Here is a 17,896-nt window from a genome sequence, read left to right on the forward strand (position 1 = left end):
CGGTCTCACGAAGGACCGTGGCGGGCAGTGATGTGCTTGGGACGCTACAGTGGAGAGCAGTGTCGTGTAGTCCCCGAGTTCCCCTTGGCACCGGCCTCCCTACTGTCTCTGGCTGCTCACACCTCCCTGCCGAGAGCCACATCTGCCCCCAGGGCACCCCTGCAGTCCCTGGACGTGTGAACTGCTTGGGCTTCTCTGGCACCCCAGAGTTGGGCTTGGGAAACAAGTCGGCAGCCCATGCTACTTCGTCAGTTTGGCAGGAATCACGGACTTTGAATTCAGGGAAGGGAAACACCGTTGGTTTGTGATGTCATCTCTGTGAGAAGGAAAAGGAATTTCCTTGTTTTGTTTCACTGCAGACAGCCTGCAAAGCTGGCAGTTAGCTGGGCCACAACCGGTGGACTGTGCTGTCTTCTCTGGGGAGCCTGGACGGACAGTGCCACCAAGCTCACTGACCTGGAACAAAGAAGCGGGTGACTCGGGGGCCTCCGAGGGGATAGGGCCTTGGTGTTAAAACTACGTCTTCATTTTGATCCACGTGAGAAGGAGTCAGTAAGCCATCGCTTCACTAACTCGAGGAGGATACAGAATATTGGGGGATCTCACGTGTCTATGGCCAGGAAGGGTCTGCCTTCTGCTCAGCCCCTGGAAACCCCTCTCAGAGTTCATGATCTGCTCACACCCCAAATTATGAGGTCACTGGTACAACACCCAGGAGCTCCTGCCCCCCAACTCACCCCCAAGTCTTTCAGTCCCCCCTTCAGTCCTTACTGCAGCACAGGGAGGCTCAAGTCCCTCTAGTGCTTTCTTTATGAATTCGGGCCTGTGTTACCTTACACACTTGCCAGGGACAGTTAAAAACTTTTCATATATTGTATTCCATCAAGTCTAAAACCATGATTTTACGTGCCTCTAGAGAAGAAAAACAGTGGCATTAAAGAACATGCCACTGATCTTACTTTCAGAGATGTAATAATATGAGAGCACGGACATGTTTGAAACTGAACAGATCACACTGCTCCATCATCAGAGAGGCAGTCCGGGACCACTTATGTGTACCAGGCTCTTTCATGCGCAGGCACTCGGTAAGAAGAATGTGGTGAACCATTGAAACTTTTTGAGTATTTTACTTAAAATGCATACTGTGTATTTAAAGCTATAATGACAAACTATGGTGGGAATCTTTGTAGGTATCATTTCCACAAATACACCATGAGTATATTTTCCTACACAAAACTATACAACCTACCAGACTTTTCATTCCTGCTATGTAGCATACTCACGATTATCTAGAAGAATGTGGAGGGAAAGTGCTAAGCAACACAAACAGGTGGCACGAGTGATTGAAATACACAGAAAATATGGCATTTCATCTCAGCCGTAAGGGGTCAATTATTCAAATAGAGGCTACTCGGCTAATCACTGGAAAGCAAAGGTCCTTACCCTCCACACCTATGTTGTCAACTCACACTATAGCGATGACCCATGGATAACATAAATTAACCTAAACAAAATTTGTCATGCATTGTAAAAAGGAAGGTATACCTGACACTTTATCAGGCTCTAAAGGTTCTTAGGTCAATGATGTAACAATTCAAGGAAACGTACATTTAATTGTTTCAAGTTGATTTGTAGTGCTCAAACTATTTACATCCAAATTTACAGAAAGTTAAGATAAAGCTCTCTATCAGTACTTACTTCTAAATAGATGATTTACCTAAAGTCCACTTCTCAATTGCATAATTCCTACAAAGGTATAACTTTGTATCTTCAGTTATGGCTAACAGAGCAACCAAAATCAACTGGCATAAAAGTAAATTTAGTCTACTACAGAAGAGACAGTCCAGAGGTGGCCCAGCTACATGGCTGGTTGGTTCAGTGGCTCAACGTCATCATCTAGGTCCCAGGTTCTCCCGGTATTTCTGCTCGGCCATGCTTAAATTACAATCCGTATTTGAAAGACACAACCAGGCATCCCATGCAGAGAAGGCAACGTTCGACAGAAGACTACTTCACCCTGCATGATTCATCCCTCGAATCTTTGAAGGAATGTTTTCCAGAGATAACCTGTCAGACCTCTCCTTTGTTCATCTGCACAGAACTGGGTCCTGTGACCACTCTAAACCAATGGCTGGCAATGAGAAAAGGATTACCATTATTAACTGAAACTAGTCAGGATCTATCCCTCATTCCATGAGGAGGAATGGATACCCAAACTCTGCCAGCAAACAGTAAGAAGTGAGTGACGAGGGTCGTTCACCAACGTCTGCCACAAACCCGTATGAAGAGTTCTTCATTCATTCAGGAAGGAGTAGAGCACAATATTTAAAAACATTATTATATCAAGTAAAAATACGGATAATTACTAAGTTACACAGTATGTGTGCTCTGCACACTTACACATATGTAGGCATCCGAACTAAAAAAATAAACAGATCGAAAAAAAAATTAGTACAAATGGAAATACTTTAAGTCTTTCTGTTTAACTGTAGAGAATGCAACGAGTGCTATAGGAAACTTACTACTGGAAACTTCTGGCGTTAACAAAATTATCTATATGGTTTTCTATTTTATGCATAGATTTCTATCTCTTGCTGACTCAGGTAAAGTTGAACACATTACAAAAACATTAGCTTCTTTATAGACGATTTAGTTCATTGACAGGGAAGAGTGGGAGAAGCAGTGTACTTCATACACGATCAGATACGAGTTCAGTGACAGTATTAGGGTACTAACGTGGTGGAGCAGTTTCAAATGGATAGTCTTACCATGTCTTACAAATTATTCTACTAAGGTTACAATGGCTTTTCAAACATGATTCAAATGAACACACAATTCCTGTAATGGAGCATTCTAAAAGCAAGTGGACAGACAAACTTAAAAACTCCTCAAAAACGTAAGTCCTACATTCCCAGGAACACTCACGTACGAGCGTCAGTTGCGATGCTACAGTCTTGATCACTACCTGCTGATTTGACAGCTTCTGTTTGCACAAGTATCTTTACTCACAACAGTTATTCAAGTTCCAAGAAGCTTGTTACTACATCACAAACATTTAATATTAATAATTTCCAAAGGAGTATGTTTTCCACCTTCGATAAATTGAGAGATTTTCCCTTGGTATGAATTCCCTGACATGTAAAACAGTTTGAGTCCACGGTGAAGTTCATACACATCCTACATATTTATAAACGTTTACTTCCGTACAGTCTGGTATCCGACGAGTCCTTGTTACAACTGTGGTCTCTACCCTGTGAACTCTCAGATTTCAAGTCTGACTAACACAAAGGCTCATTCGTGTGCATCACCCGTGTGAACTCTGAGGGATGATGGCAGGAGCTGCCCGCTCACCACGCTGAGAGGGTTCTCGGACTTCAGAGAAGCCTTCCCACATCCAGTACGTTCACACTCCCTCTCCTGTGAATTCTCTGATGGCTATTGAAGGCTGACTTGTGGTAGAATTTTTTCCCACACTCGTTACATTCGTAGGGCTTCTCTCCAGAATGAGTCCTGTAGTGCACGGTGAGGTAGGACATCCGAGAGAAGGCTTTTCCACATTCGTTACATTCAAAGGGCTTCTCTCCCGAGTGGATGCGATGGTGGATGGTGAGATAGGACATCTGGGAGAAGAACTTCCCACATTCGTAACACTCATAGGCTTTCTCTCCCGTGTGTGTCCTCTGATGTCTATTAAGGGCTGAATTCTGGCAGAAGGTTTTCCCACACTCATTACATTCATACGGTTTCTCTCCTGAATGGATCCGATGGTGGATGGTGAGGTACGACATCTGAGAGAAGAACTTCCCACATATGTAACACTCATAGGGCTTCTCTCCTTTATGGATTCTCCGGTGCCTGCAAAGGGCCGAGTTCTGGTAGAAGGTCTTCCCACACTCGTTACATTCGTAGGGCTTCACTCCTGAATGAGTCCTGTGGTGGATGGTGAGGTACGACAGCTGAGAGAAGAGCTTCCCGCACTCGTTACATTCGTAGGGCTTCTCCCCGGTGTGCACTCGTTGATGCCGCATGAGGGCGGAGTTCAGGTAAAAGGTCTTCCCGCACTCGTTACATTCGTAGGGCTTCTCTCCCGAGTGAGTCCTGTAGTGCACGGTGAGATAGGACAGCCGAGAGAAGAACTTCCCGCACTCGTTACATTCGTAGGGCTTCTCCCCGGTGTGCGTGCGCTGGTGTGTGGTGAGAGTAGACTTGCGGCAGAAGCACTTCCCGCACTCGTTACACTTATAGAGTTTCACGCCCGTGTGGATCTTCTGGTGGTCGTTCAGTGCTGACTTCTGGGAGAAGGTTTTCCCACAGTCGTGACAGACGTAGGGTCTCTCTCCTGAATGTGTTCTCTGGTGCTGTGTGAGGTGGGTCTTCTGGCAGAAGGATTTCCCACAGTAACTACATTCGTAGGGCTTCTCTCCTGAGTGAGTTCTCTGATGCTGAATGAGGTGCAACTTCTGGTAGAAGGTTTTCCCACATTCGTTACATTCGTAGGGCTTCTCCCCTGTGTGTGTGCGCTGATGGACGGTGAGGGTTCCCTTCTGGCAGAAGGATTTCCCACACTGATTACATTCATAAGGTTTCTCTCCTGTGTGAGTCCTCTGGTGTATGATAAACTTTGACTTTTTACAGAAGGATTTCCCACATGCACTGCATTCGTAGGGCTTCATTTCCATGTGAGACCTCTGGTGTACACTGAGGTTGGACATTTGAAGAAAGGCTATTTCGGATTCACTCCACTTATAGGGCTTCTCCTCCATATGATTAGCAAAACCTGGATCCTTCTCAAAGGCTTTCTGGCATTCAATATATTCGAAGGGTTTCCCCAAAATATGAATGTTCTGATAAATACTTTCTTCGTTTAGACTATAAGCTCCCCCACTCTGATTAAATTCGTAAGATTGGTCTCCTGGATGAGTTTTCTCAAGCTTCACACGGGGAAACGGTTTCCCACACGCACCACATTCGTCAGGCTTCCTTCTTGCATAGCTGCCATCACTACTGATATATTCTGAAATGGACTTCAAACTCTTTTCACATGAGCCACACTTATAGGACATTTTCCTTGAAGGAATGGGGTTCGTTTCCACATTTAAAGTCTTACCGAGAACATTACCTCTCTCTTCAGTCGGGGTTTTGTTGACGGACACAGCTTGCCTTGAATGTTTGCCTTCATTCTCCTGGACCCTTTCAACCAGGTCATCGGCTTTCCAGACTTCTTCTAAAAAGAGGCAAAATTAACAACATTTCGTGTATCTCCTACGTTAAGACAGGGAATGTGACTTACATGCAAGCATTTCATCATGGTGTAGATGCCAGCTCCATGGGCAGATGTAAATATTTCCAAGTGTACTTCTTTTCCCTACCCTCATGTTTTGGGGTAAACACATGCATGCATGCGCACATACACACATACCTCTGAGGTCAGGAAAGGGGAAAAGCTCAAGTACCTTTGATCTTTGCTGCTTTATAAGGTATTGTTCAAAACTGGGTAGAGAAGGTGAAATGTAAACACAGAGCAGGGATGGGAAGACAAAGGATGGTGGATGAGCAGCTGACAGGCAGATATGAAAGGACTCACAGCAAACGGGGATGAATGAGGAGTGCTACCAGGCAAGCTGGGGTGCACAGATGCCTCAGGAAGCAGGGGGGAGGGGAGGAGCCCAGCACTTTGTGCCACACCGTTTCCCATCAAGTTGGGGGAGATGATCACAGGCTCAGGCACCATCGCTTTTTACTGAGATTTCTGTGACAGCATTTTGACCAGCCTAGATCCTTCCACACTACTTTCCTTCGTTTCAGCTTCCGCACAGTGGGGCCAAATCAGCGTGCACCCAAACCTCCTTGTGTTTAGAGTAACATCCCTCTGGTTCTGTTTCACATTTAAAGGCGAGTCCCAGGAACTCGGAGCATGCCAGCCCTTCAGAAGTTTAAGATTTCGTAAACACTCTATTGATACTATGATTTACACTGAACTGATTCTGACCATGAACCTCTATTTGTTCTTATTTGGATGGTGCAGCATGCACTGTGGCTGGGTGACCAGCAAGTACTTAAGTCACCTATGATTCAGGATCATCCAGGGGTGAGACGGAGACAATGGTACCTACTTTATCAGGCTGCCGTGAGATTACATACATAAACTCATAAAGTGCTCAGAACAGCATCTGGCACAAAACACATGCTCTGTGAGTTTCGCAACTATTTTTCCCATTTTCAGACTCCTGGTGATTCCCTTAAACTAGTCTTGCCTCTGACATACCACACTGCCCCTTAATTCTGAATGTGAATAGGCTTCGCCACTCGTGACTTTCATTTGGTTTCATTTACAAACCTTAAAAATCAGATTCCCCAAACTGTTCCTAAAACAGTGATCTTTATTTTTACTTATCTTAACAAGTTTTTGGATGAACTTGACGGCCGTGCTTGCTGTCATCTACATCAGATGAAACCGTACCAGCCTTGTCCTCCAAAACCTACAATTCCCTGAGTGCACTGCCAAAACATCAACAGGTAAAACGAGGGAAAAAGTCTGACAGAGAATACTTTTTGCCTGGATTCACAGTGTGATTCCACCCTGGGTTTATACCAGCCTACAAAGAAGAATTTCTGCCCCAGGGAAACCAAGCTATTTGCTAGACAAGAGGTGGCAGATGACCCATCCCAGGGCGGTTAGGTGTGGGGGAGGGGGCCTGACCCTCCGTCCCAGGCACGATGTGCTTCTGAGACAGCTATGGTGTGCCAACAGTGCCCAGCTCCTTTCAACCACAAGTCTCAGCTTCTATTGCTTTATTCAGTCTGCTTGGCTTCCAGCCTTGATCTACTCAAGACCTGTCTTTCAGAGAGTTCCATGCTTTAAAAAAACAAACAACAGGGCGCCTGGGTGGCTCAGTCGGTTAAGCATCTGACTTCAGCTCAGGTCATGATCTCGTGGTTGGTGGGTTCGAGCCCCACGTCGGGCTCTGTGCTGACAGCTCAGAGCCTGGAGCCTGCTTCCGATTCTGTGTCTCCCTCTCTCTGACCCTCTGTCGCTCAGGCTGTCTCTGTCTCTCAAAAATGAATAAACATTAAAAAAAATTTTTTTAATAAAACAAACAAAATCTTCTCAAGTCCTTTCTCACCTCAATTAGATCCATTTCCCCTTAAAGTTGAAAATAACTACTCCCCATAGAAGGGCTTAAGCACGGTGGTTCAGCCTGGAACATCAACATTCCACGTGAAATGCTGAGCGTCTCTTTGTTTCTTTTAAGTAGGCTCTGTGCCCAGTGTGGGGCTTGAACTCATGAACCTGAGATTAAGAGTAGTGTGCTCTACCGACTGAGTCAGCCAAGCGCCCCTGAAATGCTGAGTTGTAAATTATACCACGCAACTCTCTTCTCTTCTTAACCAAATCCTGTCTCTTAGAAAGTATGACTACTCACTATTTCCTTTGAACCCCTGAACTGAAATCAGAGCTGTTGCTTTTGATCTGAAACCTCTGAGTATCTTTCAAGCACCTGCAGAATAAATGGGGATGTGACCCAGGTATGAATATTTAGCACCGCTTATCAATTACTTCTCAATAGATGGACAAGAAAGTTCTTTCACCTACTGGACTCCACACATACTCAATGTGGACTACATGTTACATACTTTGGCAAGGAGAACATTCCCTTTTCTTTATAGGATTATAATTTGGGAAAGAAAGAAGTCAAGCAAAATATATATAATATCAAGTAAGATTACTTGAGGCAGAGTCACCTTGAGACAAGGAAGAGACCGAAATAATAATAAGAGCTGGAAGGAAAAGCTTCAAGGAGGGGCAGAAAACCTGGGCCCTGTGCTCAGTTATCTGGAAGAATGTGCTGTTATCTGGCAAACAGAGCACTCCCCTCCAAATTAAAGCAAAAGGGACAATAACCACATGAACAGAAGACATTTAGGAGGACCCAGTGGATTTAGCAAGAGTTCTGGGAAACGACAGAAAATTAATTTTCCAGGCACCACAGGGAAGACGAGGAATTTACACTTCCTTTCAGTAGCAGCAGGGAAACCCCTGAAGGCTCATCCTGGAAGACCAGTGATAAGATCAACTGGAAATTTCCAGGAATGCATCTTGCAAGTGCACGTAGCACGAGGGACCACTGGGCTGCTACCACAGGACATTGGACAGGAGGACAGGGATGGTAAAGCATAAAACAAACAGGCAAACAACAACCCTAATGGCAGGAGGAGAAGCCCTTTGAAGAACTCAGGACGCAGAACCCAGCAAAGGGGGAAGCAGAGCCTTCAGAGACATTTCTGGAGCGTGGAGGGAAAGGAATCATAACTCATTCCCGTGCACCACACTCAGTGAGCACCCACTAGGACAGGACAGCACGTGAGTAAGGGACAAGATGGACATGTGTGTCTGGGGCAGGCAGGAGGCCCAGACACTGCTGTCACCCAGCTCAAGAAGGGTTGGATTCGGGACAGATGAGCAGCACACAGGCGCACCAATGGCACAGGTGCACCAAAGTCACTGGCTCAGGCACAGGATGGGGGTTTGGAATCTGACCTCAGTAAAGGGAGACACGAAACTGGGGACAGAGACCTGTCTGAGGCATCTCACAGAAAAGAGGAAGAAGTAAGGAAGGTGGCAAGAAACCTACGAGTCCTGTCAGTTACTTTTTCATGACAGACACGAATGCCTAAAACCTGAAAGAAGCCATGATAACAGGCGACTGCAAATGCCATGGAGCAAGCAAGACCCGAGGCTCAGCAGGGAGAAGGGAGCCGCGGGGTCTGGGCTCCGGGGAGAGGCAAAGCACGGAAAAGCTCTGCAAACACAAGTTCTCACGGGGAAGGAGGAAGGCTCCGGGAGTGAGGCTTGGGTAGCTAGAGCACACACACAACTGTCTGTAGTCCCTTCTACAGGCTCAGGACCATGAGAGATTCCTGGGGAAAAACACTTCCGAGTTACCAGTCTCCGCACTGCCTGCACTAACACACCTGGGTAACTGTGTGGTAGGAATTCTCCTTCTACTATCCATGGCTCTTCTCCTTGTTCCAACTTGATGATAACTTCCGGTTTGATAATGTGACAGCCTGTTAATAGAAATGAGAGAGAACTTGAGCCTCACTGCTGGGCTGCCGGGTCTCTCATCGTCTGAGAACGGTGCTGCCTTATGAGCTGCACCACAATCAGAGCCTTGCACTGAGGAGGTGAAGACCAAAGGCCCTGCCTGGTGCCCAAAACAGACCACTCACATTTGTCCCATCAAATTCAAAGTTACAGTCGGTACATCTGAGGGAAATCCCATGTATCTTAGCAATCGAGAGAGCGGGCTCTCCTCACCCACAGAGACGAGGTGGCTGTAGTTCTCCAGCATCACATCCCGGTAGGTGGTCTTCTGCTCAGGGTCCAGATACTGCCACTCCTCCTGGGTGAAGTCCACGGCCACATCCCTGAATGACACTGGCCCCTGTAATGGTACCGTGATCGGAACCAGATGAGGTAGAGAAGGCACACGGGGATGAGAGCTTACCAAACTCACTGGTCAAGTGAACTACAAACACTGTTATCTCCTTTATCATGGAAAGAAAATAAATCAGAAATACACTAGGATGAACTCATTCGGTAGTCACCAAAAAAAGAAAATACCATCTTGCACTGTGAGCCATGGACAGTCCTGGCTGCTGGGGACACGAAGACCAGCAGACACAGCCCCTGTGCCAAGGGGCACAGGCCTGAGAGACACTCAGAGAAATGCAGGGTGCGCTTTGCTCCTCCTTTTTGCTTCCAGAACATTACTGATGTTGGCTCTCCTTTGACCTCCCCTGCTGACTCCCTTCTGTCTCCTTTGCTGGCTCCCCTGTTCTCCAAGACATCCTGAAGTTAGAGGGCCTGGGGCTCCGTTTTTGGTCTTTTACACTTTGCTATCTGCAACCTGCTGTGAGTATGTCAGCGTTTCGCAAACCTTTACCACCAGTCCAGACCTCTCTCCTAAACTCCAGACACGTGTCCCAGATCCAAACTCAACAGCCTGAAATTCAAGCACTGTTCTCAGTCAACCTGATCCTCCTGTGCATGGAAGGAGCTGATCTGTGATATTTGCCACAACTGGCAAAGGAAGAAGCCAGGCAACACACATCCTTGTTGTGTGGTTGTTTTTTTTTTTAAAATGTTTTTTATTTATTTTGAGAGAGAGACAGAGAAAGTAAGTGAACAGGGGAAGGGGAGAGGGAGAGGGAGAGAGAATCCCAAGCAGGCTCCACGCTGTCAGCGCAGAGCCCGACGTGGGGCTCAATCTCACAAACTGTGAGATCCTGACCTGAGCCGAAATCAAGAGTCAGACGCTCAACCAACTGAGCGTCGCAGGCACCCTATGAGTTGTGTATTTTTTTTTTTTAATTTTTTTTTTTCAACGTTTATTTATTTTTGGGACAGAGAGAGACAAAGCATGAACGGGGGAAGGGCAGAGAGAGAGGGAGACACAGAATCGGAAACAGGCTCCAGGCTCTGAGCCATCAGCCCAGAGCCTGATGCGGGGCTCGAACTCACGGACCGCGAGATCGTGACCTGGCTGAAGTCGGACGCTTAACCGACTGCGCCACCCAGGCGCCCCGTGAGTTGTGTATTTTATCGCAAGGTATGTCTAGCAGGCCTGACCATGGCTGCCACGTAAACTGTCAGCGATAGCTTGTTCAATTGTCCCTAATTCCTAGCTGGGAAGCTCGGAAGGAATCCCCTTTCTGCCCATTTACACATTCCAGGGGAGCCGGAGCTTGGTCCCAAGGAGGGGCAAACAGACCCAGAGACTGCCCAAGCCAAACCTTTAAATATGGATCTTCTGAATAAACTGTTCCCACTCAAATACACCAGTCATTACAACCATCCCTCAGTATCACTAATTCTGAAATAAAGGTAACAATGGTACCTGTCAAGTATCATAATACCAGTATCAAAAGGGCTAATCCATGGAAAGCCCTGAACTAAGTTCTCTGGACATAATGACACTTCAGGTTACTGTTGATTATCCATTATGTATCTTATCGCTCTTTCCAAATAAGGACAAAAATTAACCAGAAAACACAGAAATAAATTTAAACAACTAAAGCCAATGAGGCTGTCAGATTTATGCAGTTGCCAAGGAGGGATTATAAAACAGTGCCAGTACATTAAAAGCAAAAAGGCTCCAGTGATCTGACAAGGCATGTAAGGAGTGGTGTGGAAGGAGAAGGCTGTGTCCTGCTCAGGGGCCATTTGAGAGAATGACAAACTCCTGACATTGACTGAAAATCTAAAATATTTAACATGTAACGATCAAAGAGTGCAGGACGCATCCTGTTGGCAAGATTCCCTGAGACACCTGGTCACCTGAACCTGTTATTCTCCCAGGCTCCAGGTACGGGGACACCAGGGACCAGGTAAAGGTGTTCAGGTCCGAGCACCAACTGCTGACAGGGCACTGGGTGCTGTTAACTATTAACTATTCCCACCCAGGCCAGACTAATCTGTGTGCAGAACTGCCCAGGCCTGGTCTGTGAGGAGACAGTCCTGGAGATACAGTAAAGAGGTATTCCAGAAGCTCTGCCCGGCCTTCATTCAGACACCTCCAGCCACAACTGCAGCCGCCCTCATGAAGATCGGCATCCAGAAGTTCACGTGTCAAAAGTTATTACCAAAAGCAAAAGAGCAAGGGATTGAAACAGGACGTAGTTTCATTTCAATGAATAAATAGAACAATGTACATCTTATTCTAACTTCTGGCTTTGCACGTGTAATTTCACAAAATGTGCAATTTGCGCGGACTTTTTTAATGCTTGCATTTTGGTCTTATTAGGGGGGGAAGCACACTAAGAAAAAAATTACAATTTTTGTTATTTGTGATGCACGTAAAATAACTGCAGTGATGCTCCTTAAAAAGAGCATTATCGTGAATGTTCCAAACTGAATTTTTTCTTTGTGACGGGTTTGAATAGTTTGCCCAAGTTCACGTTTATGTGCAAAGGGAGAAAACTACACTGTTCTTTCCCCAGCTTCAAGCAAGCAGCTTTATAAAAGCACTTTAAACTCAAGGAAAATGGGTTTCAGAAAACCTGGTTAACAAATTAAGAAACCAGTCAGAACTGCATTTAGGGATTTTAGGTCAGTTTCAAAAGGGAACAACCTTTGCTGTCTTAACACTCAGTACAGCTCATATTCCAGAGATGGCTTTGTAATCAAGAATGCAGGGCTGGCTATAGAGTTTCACACAAGCCAGACCATCAGACATGAGGGTAAGAACACCCTGTGAACATCTCAAGCTGCCATGTTGTCAGAAGGTTTCTGATGCAGACAGCGCTGCTCTCTCCCCTGGTGTGGGGGAGGGAGAACAGGTTTTCTTTACCTTTCTGAGACTCCTTTCAGCAGTGGCTAGAAGGGCACAGCACTGGCATTCCATCAGTAAAGACTGACAGAGAAAGAGACCCCCTCAGAGGATTGCAGACAAAGACCCAAGTGCAAAATGACTTTACAAGGGGCCCTTGTGTGTCACAGCCACCTCCGCGTGTCACAGAGCTCACATGCCTTGCTGGGGCCCAAACAACAGAGAACAGCGAGAGCCTACTGGGGCGGGAAGACTGCAGTCCAAGGGTCCCTACTGAGCCAGACTCCTCTTGAACATCCAGGAAAAAGAAAGACATTCTCAGACATGTGAGGCCTGCAGAGTCAGGAAGTCAGTACACCAGTCCGCGGCCCGTCCAAGGACAGCAACTGCGGCCGTCATCCAGAGCCAGGAGAGGAAAACCAAGAACGCACAGAAATAAGAGGGAAACACCATGAAGTCCTCCCCACGCACCACCGTGGACCGTCTACTAATGAAGTGGCAGCTCCAGTGCTGACTGCTGAGGGCGCTCTGGAACTAGGAGTCCTACCCACACAAATTTTGAGAAATTTAAAAAATGTACAGTATTCAACTCGTCAAAATGAAAACATTACAGGACTATATAGTAAGGCTGGAAAATAAAGTAAAAAGACAAATAAGCTCGGAAGAAAATGTTTACTAACATGATCCAAACAGACAAAATGTGAAACAATTAAGACTCCTTTGTAAGTCAAGAAGAGAAGCACAACAAACAAGATAGTATAGGGACAGAGAGACTAGCAGTGGATGCGAACAGGCATTTCACATAAAACCAGAAACAGGCCAGTCTGAAAAAGCTACAGGCTGTATGACTCCCAACAGTAGCTGACCACTGAATGATGCGGGGGTGAGGGACACTGACCACCCCCCCCCCCACAGTTGAAAGTCCACATATAACTTTGGACTTCTGCCAAACTAACTACTAATGGCATGCTGCTGACCAGAAGCCTTACTGATAACCTCAACAGTCGATTAACACGTGTTTTTTACATTATGTGAATGTCAGACTGCATTTTTACAACGAAAAAATACAGAAAATATCAAGAAAATCATGAGGAAGATACCTTTATGGTCCCATGCTGTATCTATTGAAAAATATCCATGGATAAGCAAACCCAAACAGTTCAGACCCGTGTTGTGCAAAGGTCACCTGTATGTGAAATCCTGAGAAGGACAAAACCATACACACAGCGTAGAGGCTCATAATTGCCAGAGACTGGGGGAGGAAAGAATGAACATGTGGTGCCCAGGGAACTTTCAGGGCAGTAAACCTGTTCTGTATATTGTCACAGTGGACATATGCCATCTTACAGACGTCAAAACCTGAACCATACAAGGAGCAAACTAACATCAACTCTGGACTTCAGATAATAATGTATCAACACTGGCCCATCCGCTGAAACAGTGTACCACACTAATGTAAGATGTTAATAACAAGGGAATCTGAGACATGGAGGAGTGATGGGATCTCTGTACTGTCTGCTTAATTTTCAGATGAACCTAAACTGCTCTAAAAATGACCTACTGTGGGACGCCTGGTGGCTCACTTGCTTGAGCGTCCGACTCTTGATTTCAGCTCAGGTCATGACCCCAGGGTCATGGGATTAAGCCCCATGTCGGGGCTCAACGTGGAGCCTGCTAGACCTTCTCTCTCTCTCTTTCTCTCTCTCTCTCTTTACCCCTCTCCCCTGCTAGAGCTCCCTCACTCGCTCGCTCGCTCTCTCTCTCTAAAACAAACAAAAAAAGAATATAACAAGAATATGAACAAGCAAATGTGGTAACAGAGAATGAAGAAAGAGATTAGAAAGAATCCCATTTTTCTGGATTCAGTGACAGGCTGCTCAGTAGAACAAAGAGCCGACAGGGACGAGAGCAGAAGGCATAGTTGGGGGCTACAAATAATTAACTATTAACCTGAGGTGTCCTTTGGACAACCTCCATGGAAACGCTGGTAGGTGGCTGGGCAGAGGCATCTGGTCCATGTGGAAAAATGGACAGAGTGGGCAGTTCAGAGCACAGGAGGGTAAGTCAGACAGGTATAAAGGTCGTGAGCCAGGGATGGAAAAAACAGCACATGAACAGGGCAGATCAGTCAGGAAGAGAGCAGAAGAGGTTTGTCATAGAACCAACAGAGCAGACCTTGAAGATGGAAAGCCAGCAGAGCAGTCCAAGGCAAGGACTGGCAAATCGCTGGCTTTGTACATTAGCTCACGGTAACCTTTACTGGGGCAGGTTCTGGGGAAAGGCAGGGACGGAACCAAGACTGCAGGAGAAAACATGAATAGGAACTAAGCAATCTTTGACAGAGACATGACAGCACAGTCTGAGATGCACACCAGATAGGCTAGCATAGAAAAATATTTAGCAAGACTTACTGGAGGGTGAGAAGGCCATTCCTCCAGAGTATCCTCATTTTACCCCTGGATCAAGCAGTAAAAACAATGTATCTATGGAATGATGTTGTAGTTTCCAGAAAAATTATATGCACTAGGTGATCCCTGGACCAGTATGTCTCAGCTTACAGGAGGCACAAGTAAGGCACCAACAGCCGTGGTTTAGGGGCTGCCATTTAGGGAGCCTGGTCACAATTAAAGTGAGATGGTCAAAGAAACTGCAAAACCCTTGAGAAAACAAACCTGTTTCTCAACAGGTCAGTGTCAGTCCAGTAACGAATGGCATTTGTCATTTTTTTTCAATGAATGTCAAGCAGACCAAGGAGGCCCTGCACTTTGGCTTTCAAGGCTCTGAAGGATCGTGCTATCTACACATGTGAACACGACAGAAATGCTTGCTGCCACTCTGGTACTCCGTGTCTGACCAATCATATCTCTTTTCTATCTCTACCTTCCCCTTTAAAGTCTAAACTATTCATCTCCTAGGGGATATTACAAAAGGAAGTGGGGAATAAATACATTAAACAGAAACACTTACCACAGATCTACTCATCTTCTGCTCCTCTTGTAAAAACATGGGCAACAGTGAAAGTAGGGGCAGACCTGGGGAAAGAAAAGAGAAGCGATGAAGGTGTATGTGATCTCCACTGCCAAGAAAGTGCTCTCCTGGAAAGTTCCATGGAAGAAACCTGTGGGGGAACTGTCCCTTTAAATCTTCAGAAGTTAACTGGAAGAATAAGGAGGGAGCACCCACCTGTCTACAACTGGCACCTGACTATATGGTCACTGAGTGGATGTGTTTCTCATTAGAGAATGAACACTGTATCCTATTGAGATAAACCTCCATCATTCAAAAGAAGATACAAAAAGAAATTCTGTTATAGTCATCTATTTTCTAGCCATGCTTTTAACTACTTAAGATCAGAACAGGATGCAGGATGGTCTGAGTAAAAAGATGTGCACCCGCATGGCTGTCTTTAAATCATTTGTAGACACTTGAACGTGCTACTTAAAAGGATCTTTTGTTAAGAAACTTACTTTGACTTAAAATGTAACAGAATGGACAGCACACTGGCCGAGGAGTTGAATCGCATCCACAATCCCACCCATAGACTCGGTCACCCTGCAAGAGCCACCTCCCTTCTCAGGCCCAACCTCCTCCTCTGTCACCCCAGCGGCCGCGGCGGCAGCAGCAGCAAACCCTCGCAGGCTTGTCCTGCACTACACTGGCGGATGCCACAGGGCAGAGCCCAGCGCGGTCGGCACACACTTAAGAGCACACAGCACAGGTGCTCAGGGACGCTTAGAGACCCGCTTGGAAGCCGGAGAGGGCGGCACGCGGAGCAAGGGGTATCGGGACTGGAGAACGGAGCGGACACAGAACGTCCGCAGCCCACGCGGGGACCCCCTGCGCTCCCAGGAAACCTGGGCCCCACGAGTCCCGGGGAGAGCCCATCCCTCCCTGGCCGCCGCTCGCGCCCTCGGTTTGCGGCGCGGCCCACAAGATGCACAACCGCCTGGAGACCCGAAAGCCCACGACCTACCTCGTCGGGACCTGCCGAGCTGCCCCGAGGCTCCCAAGGGCTCCGGAGCTGGCGCGGCGCCTCCCGGGGCCGCCGTTCCGGAGGAGCCGGATCTGGGCCTCCGGGACAAATTCACTTCGGGCCGAAGACCCTCTCGGGGCCCAAATCGGCCGCCTGGGGCCTCGCCGTACCGCGAGCCTCGGCCGGGCCGCCGCGGGTGCAAACGGGCCGGGCCCGATCCCAACGCTCTGCGCCGCCGCCGCCGCCCGCCCGGCCACTCCGGCCCAGCCCGCGGGCTCCGGGGCTCGCGCTTGGGGGTCTCCGCTCGAGACTCCGCCCGGCCCGCACAGCTCTTCGCCCGCTGGGTGCCGGCCCGGACGGACGGCGTGCAGCCCCGCAGGCCAAGGGTTCCTTGCCCGCCTGAGGCCGAAGCCTGGGAAGCACGGCCAGCGGTGACCTGGGCACGGACAGGAAGCGAGAGCGGCGCGGCGGCACTGCGCGTGCGCGAACACGCACACTGGACGAGCTGCACATGCGCAGGACGACGCCGGCGGTGCGCCTGACAGAGCCCACCTCGGGAGCGGGACCAATCCCTGGACTCTGTTTCCCGTAAGTCTAAGCGCCCACACGTTAGGGGACGTCTCAGAAATCCCCACCTCATCTAGCATGCAAGTCGCTGTAAAGGATATGTGGCTGCATGTTACCGGAAAAGCTGAGAGGATGGGAGTAGCTGAAGAGACCGGGGCCCTTGAGTTGCCTGCTGGACCCTCCCTGTGTCACTCCTACCTTTTTCTTTTATAGTTTTCTCAGTGTTTTGTCTTTACAAAGCGACCACCCCTTGTTTGTCACTGAGTCAGTCCTTTCAGACCCCGGAGACAGTTCCTTTTGCCACAGCCACCGTAGCCTAGCTGCTCTGACTCTTCTTTGTTCTTTTTCTACCTGTTCCTGACTTTCCCACCATTGAGAGCCACACATCCTTGTGACATCAGCTCACATTTCCGAAGCAGCTCCCAGATTCTTAGTCCTTCTCAGCCTTCGGTTGCCTCCAGCATCTCCCACTTTCTCAGCTGGTCCACCTCTTTGTCCTCCAAATTTCTTAAGCCTCACCCCCTTCTCAGCGGCGTTGCCCCTCCCACCCCCCCACCCCTCTTCAACTGGATCAGTCCTGATCCCAGGTTCTTTAGGTGTCTTGGCTGAAACCATGGTGCTCTGCACCATGCTCTCTGTTTCCCAAACACTCCCGAATTTCACCCTGTCATCAGTTACCTGACCATCTGTTTTCTTGCCTGTTTGTTATTGCTTTATTGTTTGAATCCATTGTCCTGTTTCTTGTGTCTCTTCATTCAGCTGTTTCATTTTAGCGATTTCCTAATCTGCCCTCACCTACCATCCTGCAGAGACCTAGAGCTTCTTAAATATATGTTTTAATTCCTAGGTGTCTCATAAGTTATATCTGTTTCCAAGCTGTTCCTGTCAGACTGTTTCTCCTCTTTGTTTCCATGTCTGGTGAATCTAGCCTTTCTGCTGCTCTCAGTCCATCAACTGCATCCGATGTCTGAATGCTGTCCCTCTCCTAGAACTTCTGTAATTTGATGCTGTTGTCCTTGTGGCT

At 47.5% G+C, this 17,896-nt stretch overlaps 1 protein-coding gene across 2 annotated transcripts; it reads right to left on the minus strand.

The window, feature by feature from the left end:
- Positions 1–1,100: 1,100 nt before the first annotated feature.
- On the minus strand, positions 1,101–16,738 carry ZNF12 (zinc finger protein 12). Of its 2 annotated transcripts, none has more exons than XM_030301661.1 (5): positions 16,306–16,738; positions 15,300–15,364; positions 9,320–9,446; positions 8,974–9,069; positions 1,101–5,221 (listed from the first exon to the last, which is right to left on the minus strand). In XM_030301661.1, exons 2-5 carry the CDS (start codon positions 15,336–15,338, stop codon positions 3,375–3,377), a joined length of 2,109 nt encoding a protein of 702 aa, XP_030157521.1. In that variant the 5' UTR covers positions 15,339–15,364; positions 16,306–16,738; the 3' UTR covers positions 1,101–3,374. The 2 variants fall into 2 exon arrangements, with proteins under 2 accessions (XP_030157521.1, XP_030157520.1); XM_030301660.1 differs by having other exon boundaries at positions 1,101–5,224.
- Positions 16,739–17,896: the final 1,158 nt, after the last annotated feature.

This window comes from Lynx canadensis, chromosome E3 (genome assembly GCF_007474595.2).
Source record: "Lynx canadensis isolate LIC74 chromosome E3, mLynCan4.pri.v2, whole genome shotgun sequence".
In the NCBI taxonomy this organism is placed as follows: Eukaryota; Metazoa; Chordata; class Mammalia; order Carnivora; family Felidae; genus Lynx; species Lynx canadensis.

What these genes read in the sequence shown, in the direction of transcription:
- ZNF12 (XM_030301660.1), bottom strand. Translation starts at nt 15,338, where the DNA reads ATGTTTTTACAAGAGGAGCAGAAGATGAGTAGATCTGTG. An exon ending in AGAAGATGAGTAGATCTGTG is followed by an intron (nt 9,447 to 15,299) that starts GTAAGTGTTTCT and finishes GTACCATTACAG; the next exon opens with GGGCCAGTGTCATTCAGGGA. An exon ending in CCTACCACACAGTTACCCAG is followed by an intron (nt 5,225 to 8,973) that starts GTGTGTTAGTGC and finishes GCCTCTTTTTAG; the next exon opens with AAGAAGTCTGGAAAGCCGAT.